The following is a 16,439-nucleotide window of genomic DNA, read 5'->3' as shown; positions in this document are numbered from 1 at the left end:
AATATATTGTGGAGTGTTGTTGCAGAATAACAAATTGAAGGCACACCCCCTAGACTTTGAATGAAGAAGCTTGGGAAAATCCTCCAATGGCTGTGTAGGAACCGTTGCCTGGAGACAGCACTTGCGCGTACAACTTGGAACAACTCAGCAACACAGTGACGTCAAGAGGAAATCCAGACATCTTGGTCGTCGTTCCATATCAGTGAAGGTATCGATAGGTATTGATTGAATAAAAATCCCCCGCGAGGCTGTCTCACTATTAGTTGACCAGTATTTAATATAAATGTAGCTGCACTAATTTCCAGCCAAAGTGCAATATTTTGGCAGTGGCATTTGCCAATCACATATCTCAGGCTATCGGGAGTTAACTTACCGTTAGGCTTGCTATCCTAGCATGGCTATGCTAACGTTAGTTAACGTTATCTTAGTTGGTTGGACATCATTAGCCAGTTAGGTAGACAAATAAGACATCTGTGTTATTTAGCATTGTGTGAAATATCTTACGATGAGCCAGTCTGGTATTTCGAGTGATTACAAAATAGCGTTAACTTTACTAGTGTAACGTTAAAAGAATGTAGATGTGGTCCGTGTCTGAATTGGAATTTGGAAGTATAGGTTAACGTTAGTGGGTTCCCTCACGACAAGGTATCCACTTTTGTCGAACTGAAAACGTCTCCTTCCTTCGTGCTATGGTAGCTAGTTCGTTAGGTATTGTTAGAGCAAGCTAGATATGCTAGGAACTAACGTTGACTTAAGTATAATGCTAGTGGCACCAGTGGCAAATGTACTTTACGAGATTTGTATCTGGAAAGTTAACATTAATGTTAATCTAAGTTCTGTGCGTCAGTTTATAGCCGACAGTTATTGCGCGAAGTGCGAATTGTTAACTTCAATCAGACAACGTCAGTTTTGACCAGGTAGCAACTCGGTAGTGGTCAACGTTAGCTCTGCAATAGTGTGGTGCCATGAAAACCAAGGAGTGTCAACCAAGAAGACGTTGTCTTAGTAACGAGTTTTACATGTTAAATTGGGTCACTGGTGGGTTAGCGTTATGTATTTTACACTAGTAGACAGAAAGAAACCATTGTAGGAGCGACCTGGATTTTCATATTCCTTGTTTTATTGCATATATTGTGGCTGTTGTTGAAGTCTTAGGGCAGCCGTGTCAGAGAAATAGGGATATAATCAAATTATAGAAATAGATGGATAATACAACCAACGAGCAATATACTACACGACAATATGGCACTTAACATTTGAACATGTTATACCAAAGCTCAGCAGTCAGACATTTTTAAGATAAACTGATATCCAGTTAGCACTTCAAATGCTCTAGTATACATATGTGTTGATATGGTGAAGTATTCATACTAGTTGATTTCCTTGGTCATGAATCAGTTCCGTGTGTTGTTATGTGTTACAGCTTACTTCTGCGCAACTGGATTAAGAAGAACGTCTGTATGCCAAGCTTATCACAATGAGGTTGAAAACATCCCTTCTGAAGGAGCCCAAACATATCCTTTTCAGTTTATTGCATCTCAGGCTCAACAATAAAATACATCATCATTGCCTCAAATCCTAGGTGTACTAGGTATTTTGCCCTAAACTACATTATCCAGATTGTGGGATAAGTTAAAGGTATTGTCCAAAGTTATTGTCAAAGGTGAAAGCACATACTAGGGTGAAAAAGCTACATTGATCATAGGCATCTCTTTGAATAAGTTGAGTTTATAATTGAGTGTAGTCTGACCTCGACAGTCTGTTTATATGTATTTGTAAGAGGAGATGAGAGCATTTAGATTTAGATTTAGTCATTTAGCAGACGCTTTTATCCAAAGCGACTTACAAGGATGTATATACATTTTACATCTACTCTGATGGCACACTGCACATCAGGAGCAATTAGGGGTTCAGTGTCTTGCTCAAAGACGCTTCAACAGTGAGGAATCAAACTAGCAACCTTCTGATTACTCAACGACTTCTCTACCTCCTGTACCACTGTCGCCCCCGCATTTCAAGCTTTAGTTTTTAATCTAAGCTTCTCTGTTGCCAGCCTGCTGTATGAGTTGCTGTCCTTAACAGCAGCACACACAGAGAATTGGTGAGCTGTGTGGGGTGGACCACCGCAGATGAGCTCTACTCGTGCAGTGAGGACCATCAGATACTAAGGTGGAACCTGCTGAATAACGAGACCAATGTGGTGGTGAACATGCAAGAGGACATCTATCCCATTGACCTGCACTGGTTTCCCAAGAGCAGCGGTGGGAAGAAGCAGGCCCTGGCTGAGATATTTGTACTTACCAGCACAGATGGTAAATCTTTGGTTGTCTTTGGTGAATTGCACCTCTCATATTCCAAAGGGCTACGCTTTGTGCCAGTTCTGAGGCATTCAGTGAATATGGAGATACATCAGTGGTGCTGAAGTAGGCCACAACTGTTTGCTTAATGATGAACTTTCCGTGAACCTTCAGGCCTGCATTGTTTTATTGTCTGTCTGTTTGTTTGTTTGTTTGTTTGTTTGTCATCCTTTCATTTCCTTTCATTTAAGTTCCAGTGGTCAGCACAGTCACGTCTGACTGATGCCATAAGCCCTCTGTTTGCTGCTTTGGGTTGACAAACCAGTTGGTGTTTTTCCCAGATTGATATGTAACAAACAGAACAGGATCAAAATGATGAAGCGCAGGAGTGGAAATGGTGCTCCACATTTTTGCAAATATCTCACCAGTTTGCAGACCTCCCCCTGGTCATCATTTGTCTAAATATGATCTCGTTTCTTGGGTGTCATTCAGGTGAGCTGCAGAGGACAGTGTTCAGAGTATGAAATGTGCTCAGATTCAGACAGTGAGCCCAGAGCCATAGTATCTCTATATCTTTGTTTTGTTATTTTGCAATATGTTGGATAGACTTTTACGAGAGAGAGAGAGAGAGAGGAGACGATGCCTCCTGGTCTCCACCATGTGAAAATGTACAAATCTCAAACGCTTTGTGTCACCTCTGACTAAACAAGATAGATGCTCAGGGCACTGTATGTATGTGTGTGTGTGTGTGTGTCTGTGTGTGTTTGTGTGTGAGAAACTCCCTACCACTGACCCGCCTGACTCTCACGCGCTCAACACGCAGTGTGGAGACGCCTGGCCGCAGCAAGCTACGTGTGCTCACCACAGTAATGCCAGTGTAGAGTTGCATAAACACACCCACAAACTAAAGCAGCAATTTGGTCTGGCATTAGTCCATGGTGATGAACACCCTGTTTAGTCGGTGAACTCACTTTCAGCTCCGTTGAACCAGTAGGAGTTCATCACCTAAATATATGGCTACCGTTATTATGTACGCTGATAATATATACCTTTTAACCACAATGTGTTTTAAAGGACAACTTGTTTCAGTTTGCTTGATGTCATTATTTTCAGTTCCCACAGGATAATGTGATTTTATTTTATTTTTATTTTAGTTTCACAACAACAAATCAATAGTTATTGTCAGTATCATAAAGGTTCTTGGAGTTTCTTGATGCAGCAGAGACTCTGGAAAACTGAAAAGATCTCAGACCTCATCCCCCTCCCACACACACACACACACACACACACACACACCACCCCCCACCCTCTCCAGTTTGAAATGTCAATTTCTACTTCATGCGTTCCAGCCCATGCTCGATGAAACCACAGATGTATAACACTGGTGGGTGGGGTAAAAAAATCATACAGTAACTTGTGTGGCTTTCTGTAACCTCACTCACCATGTGGGCCCTACGGGCGCGTCACATAGAGATATGTGTCAACTCTCCGGTCACCACAGACAGCACTAAAGCTGCCGTGTGTCTCCGAAGGTCGTAGTGCTTCTCTGTCGTGTTACCAGATTGCCTTAAAACATTGCATTTTATGCCACATGCTTCCTACCTGTTTTTTAGGGGCTGGCGACATTCACTTTGTTTGGCGATCCAAATATAGACTGGGGAGAGAGCGGCTGTGTGCTGATTTGCAGTTTTAGGCAACCAAAAATTACATAGAACATTCAGATTTTTTTTAATACGCAACGCCACAAAGTATATGTTTGGCTTGTGTCTTTGATAACTGTCTCCATGCCTAATCGCTCTTTGTCGCTGGCATATAGGAAACTGGTTTAATCCCAGCTGCACACGCAGACTCTGTAGTCATTCATTCATTTTGGGTCGAGAAGGAGGGTTACCAACGGGGACATGGCAATAAAGACACGGCCTGTGGTCATTGAAGGTTCGCAATAATCCTTAACCACTCGGCTAGTTCGCTTTGTACATGTTTGCTTGTGTCTGTTTGTGACTGGCTTACAGACTTACTGAACTGACTATAGTGTGTTACACACTGCTCTCAGTGTATCAGACATTGAAGACATCTGTGTTTTTTGATTGTCGAGAGCTATTTTTATTGCTTACTAACTTAAATTGTCTGTTTAGCCTCGTACACCATATATATTTCCAGCTCATGCTTATCATCTACATGGCTGCAAGAAATCCGAATCATACTGCAGTGGTTATTACCGTCGTATTACCTTGGAGTGATGTCATCGTGCAAATATACTTTAATTCAGGGCTGTCTGTGGCCAGGCCCCTCAAATAACACAACTGGCAGTGTTCCTAGGCTGGAGGAGAAGACTGGGAAACCGCCCCTTCATTGAGCTTAAGTGACCCCAAGCTTTTAATGAGGGGCCTGTAAAGTTGCAGGAGATTTGGTGAGAAATGACATGTGCTCCCAGGTGCTGTGTTCCAGCGACAGTTACACGTTTTTTTTTTTCAAGGTGAAAATGGTCTCTTGTGAGAACATATTTATAAGGAAATAAGGAAAAGGTTATGTTTTTTCACGTCGTGTCAACATACGTTTAGTAATAAATGCTCCATGCACTCACACCCTCTGAAAAGGTGGTCTGAATTAGGAATGTTAGCTTTGTCAAGCTTTGTTAACTCTCTCCAAAGGCTGAATCACTCTCTTCAACTAAATGTTTTTCCTTATTTATCTGCTATAAGGCCAACCCCATTTTGAGAGTTAGAAGACTGACATTCTCTCACTTTGCCCGTGATGCATAAGCTGACTTTTCATGTACCATACTTTTTTTCTTCATACCTGTTTGTAGGCAAGTTCCATTTGGTGTCAAAAACTGGCCGCATTGAGAAGAGTGTGGAGGCTCACCGAGGTGCAGTGCTGGCCGGGCGCTGGAACTATGATGGGACTGCCCTCATAACAGGTGGGGCCTGGTTAACCACAACAAGTTTAAGTACGATATGTAACTGAATGGTAAATAAACTGCATTTATATAGCGCTTTTCTACTCATATAGCAGTCAAAGCACTTTATAGATTAATGCCTCAGACATCTACCCATTCATACACCGATGGCAGAGGCTACTATCTATGGTGCCTACCTGCACATTGAGAGCGGTTGGGGGTTCAGTGTCATGCTCAAGGACACTTCGACACTTGGTGAGGAGGAGTCGTGATCGAACTAGCAACCTTCAAATTGCTGAACGACTCCTCTACCTCCTGAACCACTATCACCCCCGATAGTGAATAGATTGATAGATAAGGGGTAGGAAATGCCACAATATCACAATATTTGGGCCACTAAACAATATTATTGTGATACTTTACCTTTTATGACAAAGCAAGTATTGCAATTTGATTCTGCAATACATTGCGATTTATTTCTCCCATATATTACGTTTCGTATACTGGGAGTCTATGTAGCCATTTTGGTGCGGTACATTTAATGGACTTACTTTCCAATTTCCGCTGTGACATGAGAGAAGAACAAAGTCTTGTGCCATCTTGTGGACTTCAGAAGCAATGTTATCAGAGTAGACGTACTATGTACCAAAATAAAATTTAAATCATAATATTAATTTGATTAATTGTGATACTTAGCGCTGCTGTATCGATATAATATCTCAATACTACACTGTATCGATTTCATTCTCCCACCTGTACTATATATGGTTGCATGGATTGATTTAAGATAATACAAAAAAAATATATTAATAATAAATACCAAGAAGTGAGAAATCAGAAGTTGCATGGTATTGGCATCATTTTAGACACATTCTCATCTATCAGCGGCAAAAATACTTTTGAATTGAAAAGATTGTAAATGTGTGATATTTTTAAGTGTGATATTTTAAGTTATTCCAAACTGTTTTAGTGGTGGCGTAATTGAAGCTTAGAGAAATGCAGTGTTCTGCATAGAGTATGTCATTGACTAAAGCTTTCACAGTGCAGACTGCTGGATGGGGAGTTTTGCCCAACCTTTTTGTGACCTCTTTTGTTTTGTTCTTTCAGCTGGCGAGGATGGTCAGATTAAGATCTGGTCCAAGAGTGGGATGCTGAGATCAACTCTAGCCCAGCAAGGTAAGAACAGGAAGAAAATAAATTGTAGGCCTCTTGAATCTCAACGATGACAGTTTTTCATATGACAAATCTACACTGCCTGACGTGCTACGGGGTCCGTATCTAGGAACTGGACCCCCAGAATCTTTCTGGGTTCCACCCCCTCTTTGGATGAGCCGACAAAAAAGATAAATCTGACGGGGTCAGGTGTGTACCCCCAAACATGGCATATGGTGAGATTTGGTATGTCACTCAACTGTTTTGTTGTTTTATGGTCATTGACAGTTTGGCCTCTGAAACAAGTAATCAAAGCAGTGCAATTCTGAAAATGTTTGTGTGTTGGCAGAGAAAATGCTGTCGTGGTTGTGTTGTTCCTGAAATGTTGAATGTAAGTTTTGTTGTAACCTTTGGAGAAAAATGCATCTTCAAGGCTATGAAGTCGCATGACTGTTGAAGAGGTTAGAATCCCACACTTGAACATCTTCATCTTAAATTCATGAAGTGGGCATATTATAATAGTCCAGCTTCCACACAGAAGTAAGTGTTCTTGTTGGGAAGTCTGTTTTAACTGTGGTTTACGAGACTGAGTTCAAACCCACAAATAGACACGTGGGGAACTTCGGAAAGGAGAAAGACACGGAGAGAGAGAGGGAAAGACACAGAGAAAGAGGGAAAGACAGAGAGAGAGAACGGGAAAGAGAGGCAGAGGGAAAAGACCAAGGAGTAAGCATAGGAGATGAGAAAAAGGCTGTTCATTTTGTAAACATGAACGCAACACACAGCAGCCAATTATGCTGTCACACTGAAACCTCAACGCTCACTTAGCCTTCTGGTGCCTTGGAGTGCACCTTACTGGTGGAGGACAGAGCGACCTGGCAACCTTAGGCTACAATTTTTGCCCATAATACAACTATATTTGTATATCCCATGATATAGTTTTTCCCCTCGCTGCATCTGTACGAGCCTGTTGCTCAGTCTCTGTGTTTGTTTGTGTGTGTGTGTGTGTGTGTGTGTGTGTGTGTGTGTGTGTGTGTGTGTGTGTGTGTGTGTGTGTGTGTGTGTGTGTGTGCGTGTGTGGGTGTCTCGGTTTACTTTTCAAGTGGGCCAGATTGAGCACCTTGCATTATCTTTGTGTTGAATGTAATGAGAAGATGGTTTCCATCTTACTTTTGTGACAGCTGGCGTGCACACGTTCCCCAAACTGCAGCTGACAGAACCTCGAATACATCTGTGTGAATATATGTCAGCCTGCCCTCAGAGAGGATATCATTCAGCCACTGAAAGACAGCAACCATATGAACTCCGTCAGTCTGTCAGGACTGTTTAAAAAATGTCCATTATCTCCGAAATGTACCCCCTGGCATTGAGGTGGGGTTGGGGGGTAGGAGGGGTGGGGTGGGGTGATGGACTGCAGGGGCATAATGTTGGACCCTGTCGCCAGATGATTCAGCGTGCCAGTTCCATTTCATTAAGAGCGCCATAAAGTCCCAAAGGTTTATTGGAGCTGAGTTTTATTAAAAGCCATAAAAATAGATTTCCAGTGATACAGTCCTCCACTCTGCGATCGCATGCATGCGCACGGTTCACTTATTAATTGTTTCATTGTGGCGTTGAAATGTTAAACGCGCCATCCGACAGGCAGTGCCACAGAGGTTTGTCATGGGCCCGTCGCGAGCCTGTGTCTTAAAGAGAAACAGTGACTCAACAGCCAATTAGCTTCAATGGCAAAAACGGCCCTCGAACCTGTGTATGGAATAAAAATGAGGTCAGCTTTTAATCGACCACAATGGATCTTGAAAGTTAGTCGGTCGTGACCTCAGCGTGTGTACTTTTGACATGTTGTGGCCAAATCTGTGAGATGTACATTTCTCCGTTTTGCTTACAAGGCAAAACAGGGGGGAGCGTCGAGAGTTCAGCGTAGTGTAGAGCCAGATGAAGTGAGATCTGCTCACTCATGTCAACGCATCTCATTTGAATGGGACGTGTCATAACACGGCACGTGTGTTGATGTGTGCTCTGCTTGCCTCGGCCCTGGTTGCACTGGTTCTGCGGCTCTGAGTTTACACATGTTCCTTCTTTGTGCTGACGACACCTCATTTACACACACAGGCACTAATACACTCACACACACATGCATACACACAAACACACACGCACAGACGCACGCACACACACAGACACGCACACGCACACACAAACATACAGTCAAAAGCACAGACACACACACACAAACACAAGCACAAGCACACACTCACACACACACACACACAAGCACTCACACACACAAACACACACACACACACACACACACACACACACACTAATACATTCACACGCACGCACCCACTTGTACACACACACTTCCTGCCTCTCTGCCTTCAGCCATGGCAGGTTTGCCATGCAGAAACACACACAAACATACAATCAAACACACACACACACACACACACACACACGTCCTGCCTCTCCGCCTTCAGCCATGGCAGGTTTGCCATGCAGAAACACCTCTGTGGCCGTGATGGCAGAGGCCTAGAGGCGCGGTTGTGTGCTGCCAGCTCCTCCACAAAGCAGCGGGGCTCCAGTGACGGCAGCCAGGCTCTTCAGCTGAGTGCAGCGCAGATGCAATCTGATGACATGACCCGGCCCTTTGTCCCCACCTCTTGTCCTCTGAGCGCTTTTCGGTAACAGTAGATTTCGACCAGTGTACACGAGTGTGAGAATGTTTAGTAGCGTGTTTCTATGGGGATGTGTGTGTGTGTTTGTGTGTTTGTGTGTGGGTGTGCAAGTCAGTGCACACTTGGTGATTTTGTCTTGGTCTGTGTTGTGTAAATGTAATTGCATTATTTTCGCAATGTACTGTATGTGTATACAAATGAAACTACAGATGTTCTTAGTAAGGATTTTGCAACCCAAATGCATCTTGCTTTAATTCATTTAAAAGCGTGAGTTTAAATTGCATTTTTGGCTGTTTCCCAGTTATGTTACACACAACATGAGTGGATAATATCTATTACTGAGTAATAATTATTTATAACAACTGCTCACACGGGCTCTTGAAGTGTTATAAATCGGTTACTGGTGTTCTATATGTTCTCTGTCTCTCTCTCTCTCTTTCTTTCTCTCTCTCTCTCTGTCTCTGTCTCTCTCAGGGTCTCCGGTGTACTCGGTGGCCTGGGCCCCTGACTGTGACAGGATCCTGTACACATCAGGCAAGCAGCTCATCGTCAAGCCTCTGCAGCCCAGCTCCAAAGTGCAGCAGGTACTCTCCCTCTCCTTCCCTCGACACAGCCAGGCCAAGAGACAGGCAGACAGGCAGACAGGCAGACAGACAGACAGACAGACAGACAGACAGACAGACAGGCAGACAGACAGACAGGCAGACAGACAGACAGACAGACAGACAGACAGACAGACAGACAGACAGACAGACAGGCAGGCAGGCAGGCAGGCAGGCAGGCAGGCAGGCAGGCAGGCAGGCAGGAATGCCCAAGGCAACCAACTCATGCAACCATCCCATCACCATCACACCTCTGTTCATTTTGGTATCCTGTGAAAACATCCATATCCTCATCTGCACAAGTATCCCGCACTGGACTCAAACCTCAGGCGTGGGAGACGGAGGATGCTAAAACCCTTAAGTGCAAGCGTCTGTCGCTAGCACGTCTCTTAAGGTGTCGGGTAGTGAGGTTTGCTCACTGCGCAGTATCATTCCCGCTAGCTACAGTAACACACACGCGTTGACTCTTAGATGATAGCTTAGATTAGTCGTTCTAGTTCATTGGATTTATTCCACACCTCCTTGTATTCATCCAGTTCTAGGTCATCCTTTTTTTGTTACATTTACACATTTTCTTAACCTAGATTACTAGTTAAAATCCATCTAAAGACACAGTTGGTGTGTGTGTGTGTGTGTGTGTGTGTGTGTACACATGGATTTATGTGTGTGCTTGTTTGAGTGTGTATGTGTGCGTGCAACTGTGTTTGAGTGATGTGTGTGTGTGTGTGTGTGTGTGTGTGTGTGTGTGTGTGATTGATTGATTGATTTTGTGTGTGTGTGTGTGTGCATATGCGCCCACGTTGATGCAGGGAGGCTTCACACTGGGGTGAATAATCTGCCCTCCTCGCCTCGTGTGTGTATTTATTGTTCTGGTGGGTCCTCGATTGTGCTGGGGACCTTGGGTAAACACCATAATGGCTTAGCCAGGTCTCCCCCGCACAGCCTTTCCTCCTCTGCCTGACCTGTGCTCCCTCTCCTGAAACTAACTCTGTGTGTGTGTGTGTGTGTGTGTGTGTGTGTGTGTATGTGCAAGCAAGCTTGTGAGTGTGTGTATATATGTATGTATGTATGTATGTGTGTGTATGTGTGTGTGTGTGTGTCAGGGATACCATTAGTCAGTTTTTTTTATTGATTGGTGCCGTCACAAAATCTGACCGTTTCCTACTTCCATTTGATAGCACGGGGGACTTTATCCAATCGTGTTGGAAGTTTCGGTCTGAGCTCTGCCAGATACATCATGGTGATACGAACTGGTTCTATTTCTACAAGGAGGGTGAAATCTATCGGAAACCTCAGTGGCTCTCTGGGTTGGTTTGATAGCCTTTAACGTGACGTAAATGCTGGCAAACTTAAGAAGAATGAGTATAGGCTTATTCAATTCGATGGGGCAGTTCTGTTCGCCAAAACCATGTTTTGATTATGTTGACAAATAAACAATTTATATGATTTATCTCATCTCATAGTGCCATTATTATATGATAATAATTTTGTGTAGTCGTAGCCTATAAATATAGGCGATCTAGCTAGCAACAGTAAACAATGTGTTTTCCTTTTTTGTCTTAAAACGCTTCAAAAGTGTGCATCAAAAAATTACACTTAAGTTTCTTTTTTTAGTTTCTAAAAATAAAATAAACTTCTTAAGCCTAGTTCTTTAGTTTCACGTGCACCCCACAGTAATGCCTTTCTGTCTATCACCGCCCGAGCAGAAATCAGCTTTGCTATCTGTCATTTCTGTGTGCACGTCATCAACTGATTTTCAGTTAATACATCTATATATTTCAAACAATGTTTTTTTTTGTGCCTGTGTAGCATTGGCTAAACTTTTGTGCAAGTTTAGCCCCAGGTCAAACGCAGAGAATGAATGTAAGCCTAATCGAGAGCCGTTGTGGATTATTAGAGCCTTGTTTTTAATAGGTTGGGGGTTTGTTGGGGGGGCGTGGGGTGGTACGTGTGTAAGGGCAACCTCATCCCCCCTGGCGACCTGTGAACATGCTCCCATGTTTTCAATTAGGACAAGTGCAAGCAATTACCGTAACAGAGAGCAGTCAGGGGATCTGTCAGCCGGGATCTGTTAGCGTGCGCCTCGCAAGGCCACCCCCCCTAACACTATACACACACACACACACACACACACACACACACACACACACACACACACACACGTGCCCACACACAGAAACCACAAACACACACACTCTCGCTCTCTATCTCTCCATCTCCCTCTCTCAGTATCTCTCTGTCTATCTCACTCACTCACTCTCACCTTCATGTCACCTCAAGCTTGTCTCAGTGAACATACACCCCCTCTCTGTTGACCTTTCTTTGTCTGAACTTACACCTCCACTCTTTCTTTTCTTTCTTTATTTCTTTCTTTCTTTCTTTCAAGGTAATCAACTCAAACAAAGGATTTGAACTCTCGCTGTTACTTTCGACTGGCAGTACCTCCTGTCAAAGCTGATGACATAACATAAAACAACATGCAGTTTATTGTTATTTTGTTGCAACCAAAGAACCAGTTGTCCTTCACAGTTTTGTTATTTTTACGGAGTGAGTTCAGTTTAGAACGCGGTTGTCTCACTCTTTCATAACTCAACTGTGTGAACCTCACCAGATTTAGCGCCCCAAGCCAGCCTGACAACTGTATACAGTCATAGCATGGGATGTGGTTTTCTTAAGTGCCATGCAGGTCAGGTAAAGATATCCTTTAGTTAAAATCTTGGGTCTCCAGCTCTTTGTCCTCAGCTTTTCGAAACAGTTAAGACGTCCTTCTCCCAAGCAACAGCCCCGCTGGGGGTGCACTGGGACAGCACGGGCGACTGCACGGGCGACTGCATGGGCGACTGCATGGGCGACTGCACGCTCGTAATTGAACGTTAGAAGCATTGCTTTTGTCTGGTGGTGCTTCGTGAATTCCTAATCTTGAATGCATGTGTCAGTTTCTTGAAAGTTTGGTAGTTATTGAATATATGAGCTTCACTAAAAAAATATATATTGGACTTTATTTAGTTGGACTAACAGACACTTTCATTATTCTTCATTATGGTTTCGGTTCTTGGACGTCCATTAAAGGGGTTTTGTTATTGGAATATGATGCCATAGCCCAAAATGACCAGTCCTTAGAGTTATATTGAGCTGAACTGGAGTACAGTTGTGTTGTGAATTACTTGATATGAGTCGATATAATAGAAACCATCCACAGACAGCAAACTCGAGAAACAGAAAACAAGTCTGATGCACGGACTAAAATAATTGTGTGTGTGTGCTGTTATGTGAGTTGGTGTGTTTGTGTGTGTGTGTGTGTGTGTGTGTGTGTGTGTTTGTTTGTGTGTGCGTGTGTGAGTTTGTTTGTTTGTGTGTGTGTGTGCATGTGCGTGTGTGAGGCTTATGTGATGATAGTATCGTCTCTTTCTTTTTGTCACCAGTGGAAAGCCCATGATGGCATCATTCTGAAAGTGGACTGGAACTCTGTGAATGACTTGATATTGTCTGGAGCAGAGGACTGCAGATATAAGGTAAGTGGCACGAAAGAAGGGTTGAGTTCAACATGATGTTTCTCTATACTCACCTCTCTCTCTCTCTATCTCTCTCTCGCTCTCCCTCTCTCCTCTCTCTTTGCCTTCTCTCTATGTGAGTGTGTATAACCCACTTTCACTATCTCTATCATGGCAATAACAGCACTCAGATAAACTGCCCTCACACTAGACCACAAAAACGGGGAACTCAGTTCACTCTGGATCACTTGTGGTCATTGGCATACTGGGATGATGGTGCTGGAATGAAGACAGAGTAGCAATGCACTGGGTCATATCCCTAAGCAGCTTGTGTATGCACTTGACCTCATAAAGTTGTTATTTTAACTCTGTGTTGCTCCTTAGGTGAAGGTTTTTAAGCCGTTAAGATATTCTGGACACTAGACATTTTGTCTGAACTAGGTATAGTTTCAACACAGCAAGCTTACAGCTCATATCAGACCCATATAATGTCTCACAGTATGTTTATTTTGGGTCATTGTGTAACATCTTGCATAGGCTATCAGATCCTGCTGATGATGAGAGTTTCTTTGTCTCAAGCTTAGAAATAAGGGGGAGCGTCCAAACATGATCAGGGTAAAGGTCTAAGCACACAACTCTCTATTTCTACAACCTATTTCCATAACCCTTGGTAGACGACCCCAGTTATATTATAGGAAGTAAAAAATGCAAGATTACAACACGTTACCCAGTTCGAGCACCCCACTACTGTACCAGCTTTGAATAGATTAAGACACGCTTTGACTAAACTAGTTTCAAACACAGACGTGTTTTTCGTGGGTCCTTATTGCAGGTGTGGGACTGTTATGGACGCCTCCTGTACGTGTCCTCGCCTCACGACTACCCCATCACCTCCGTGGCCTGGGCGCCTGACGGAGAGGTGTTTGCTGTGGGCTCCTTCAACACGCTCAGACTCTGTGACAAGACTGGGGTAAGCCAGCACTGACACCTTGAATCAACCCAACCATTATCATATCCTGGGGTAAAATGTGGATAGGGTATTAAAAGGGCATTTAGGAACCTCTCCAGGGTACATTTTCTTTGTTACATAAAGGACCTGACACTAAGCACGTACATGCCATGATTTTCAGAACACTCAGACATGTACAGTGTGAAAGAATCTGAACAAGAAAGTACAAAAAGTAATTACTTAAAATATACAGTCAATTGACAGTCTTTCTGCGTGATGTGTTCAACATATAGGCCATCCCAAGTGTCTTTTAGTTTTTTTTTATTATCATTGCTTTTGGTGTTCTTGACACTTGACGCCATAACAAAACTGCTCTTATCAAAAGGCACTAAGTACTGTATGTAATTAAAGATGCTTCATGCTGATGAGGAGAAGGCTTTGCATTGATCAGGTCGGCCAACATGCTGGAAGTGTTTGTTAGGCGTCGAGTAACATCCACCCCGTATAGATCGCACATTCTTCCCTCAGTTGCCCTAGAAAGATACACAGAAAATGCCTCGGTTACAGAGAACAAAAATGAATAAACAAAGTTGACCGTGAACTAAGCACTGCATTTTAGATGAAGAAATTGATGTATATATGAAACTCCTTTTTTTTTTTTGCTAATGGAAAGATGAGATTTGCGTGTCTAAGTCTGGTAAATCTCAGCAGTACCAAGTATTGTAATACAGGACTCATCAGACAGGTGACTCTCATTACTGTGACTTTGTATTTCTCTTTGGGGAAACACCAGACAAAACAGTGGTCCATAGCCATTTGTATTTTGTCTGGTTGTTAATCCTTAATTTGCTGTTATCGTGGTAACGTACAAACAAACCCTGTTTACACAGAGGGCACGATGACCCAATCTTACACTTGATTGTGACCTCAGCACAGTGTGTTTGTGTATGCCAAGTAAAAGTCTGTTTGTGTAGTAAAAGTGTGTTTGCGAAGTTAAAGTGTGTTTGTGTAGTAAAAGTGTGTTTGTGTTTGTGTAGTAAAAGTGTGTTTGTGTTGTTGTAGGAAAAGTGTGTTTGTGAAGTAAAAGTCTGTTTGTGTTTGTGTAGTAAAAGTGTGTCAGTGTTTGTGTAGTAAACGTGTGTTAGTGTAGTAAAAGTGTGTTTGTGAAGTAAAAGTGTGTTTGTGTTTGTGTAGTAAACGTGTGTTAGTGTAGTAAAAGTGTGTTTGTGTAGTGAAAGTGTGTTTGTGTTTGTGTAGTAAACGTGTGTTAGTGTAGTAAAAGTGTGTTTGTGTAGTGAAAGTGTGTTTGTGTTTGTGTAGTAAACGTGTGTTAGTGTAGTAAAAGTGTGTTTGTGTAGTGAAAGTGTGTTTGTGTTTGTGTAGTGTAAGAGTGTTTTTTGCAGTAAAAGTCTTCAGAAGCGGCCGTGCGTGTCTGTTTCTTTGATGTAGTGGGGGAACAAAGCGTGTGAGAAGAAACAGAAGTTTAGACACGGAGAGAAACCAACTCGAGAAGTTTCTAGCCACCTCCTCCTCCAGCTGTCTTTTGAAGACCTGGTGGCTGTGCTCACTCTCAAAGTAAAACGAGTGGGGGTTTCTCTCTCTCTCTCTCTCTCTCTCTCTCTCTCTCGCTTGCTTGCTTTTATCCTACAAACATATGCACTTTTTCACTTTTCCACCTCTATCTTCTGTTTCTCAGCGTATAAATTAACATTTGCTGCTGCACTGTTGATTAATAGGGTATTTAGGACAGTGCATTTAACACATTCTTCTCTGTGTGATTTACACCATACAACATTTGTCATATGTGTTTGTGTGTGTGTGTGGGTGTGTGTGTGTGTGTGTTATAGAGAGGGAGAGAGTGTCTGTTTTTTGTGAAAACACCATCTCCTAATTAAACTCTTAAAGCAACTTATGAGCACCAGCTTTTCATAAACTGAGCGTTGTTCGAAAAGAGAAACCGTTCCACTCCAAGGTGTTGAGATACGTGTTAGCGGTTATCTCCCTGGCTGCGCAGTGCACATGTAATCCCTCCTCGTCCTCCTCCTCCTCTCCCCGAGGGCAGCCCCTGCGTGTTTCCTCGGCTGCGGTCGTGAAAGGGTTAAGCCCCTGTGAGGAGCCTTGCTGTTACTACCATGACTAATCGCCAGGAGTTTCATTCTATATCTCGTACAATGGAACCTTGCACTTTACAGACTGCTGGCTCAGCAGAGCCTGCGCGGCTGTTTAACCCCTTACACCCCCAATGCCTCGGGTGGCCCCCTCCGGACACAAGGCAGGAATCACCACACTCGCCCAGCTCAACGGTTAACCCATATTCTTTATTTCATAAGCTGAAGATTTTTTATTTGTTTTTTCTCTCCCCCCATCCCAC

The 16,439-nt window shown here is 43.2% G+C and overlaps 1 protein-coding gene across 3 annotated transcripts in view; it reads left to right on the top strand.

Moving 5' to 3' along the window:
* Positions 1-16,439, top strand: part of ift80 (intraflagellar transport 80 homolog (Chlamydomonas)) — a 65,025-nt gene that overhangs the window by 2,302 nt on the left and 46,284 nt on the right. Inside the window, exons 2-9 of one of the 3 annotated variants that reach the window (XM_031573823.2) lie at positions 54-208; positions 1,424-1,514; positions 2,091-2,312; positions 5,107-5,217; positions 6,304-6,372; positions 9,501-9,610; positions 13,051-13,140; positions 13,952-14,089. In XM_031573823.2, coding sequence (XP_031429683.1) covers positions 1,478-1,514; positions 2,091-2,312; positions 5,107-5,217; positions 6,304-6,372; positions 9,501-9,610; positions 13,051-13,140; positions 13,952-14,089 — 777 coding nt within the window. In that variant the 5' untranslated portion in view covers positions 54-208; positions 1,424-1,477. The other 2 variants (XM_031573822.2, XM_012838426.2) reach the window with 2 other exon arrangements.

The sequence above is a fragment of the Clupea harengus genome, chromosome 9 (genome assembly GCF_900700415.2).
Source record: "Clupea harengus chromosome 9, Ch_v2.0.2, whole genome shotgun sequence".
Taxonomy (NCBI): domain Eukaryota; kingdom Metazoa; phylum Chordata; class Actinopteri; order Clupeiformes; family Clupeidae; genus Clupea; species Clupea harengus.
Note: the sequence above shows the minus strand (reverse complement) of the source record. Positions and strands in the feature narration are given on the sequence as shown.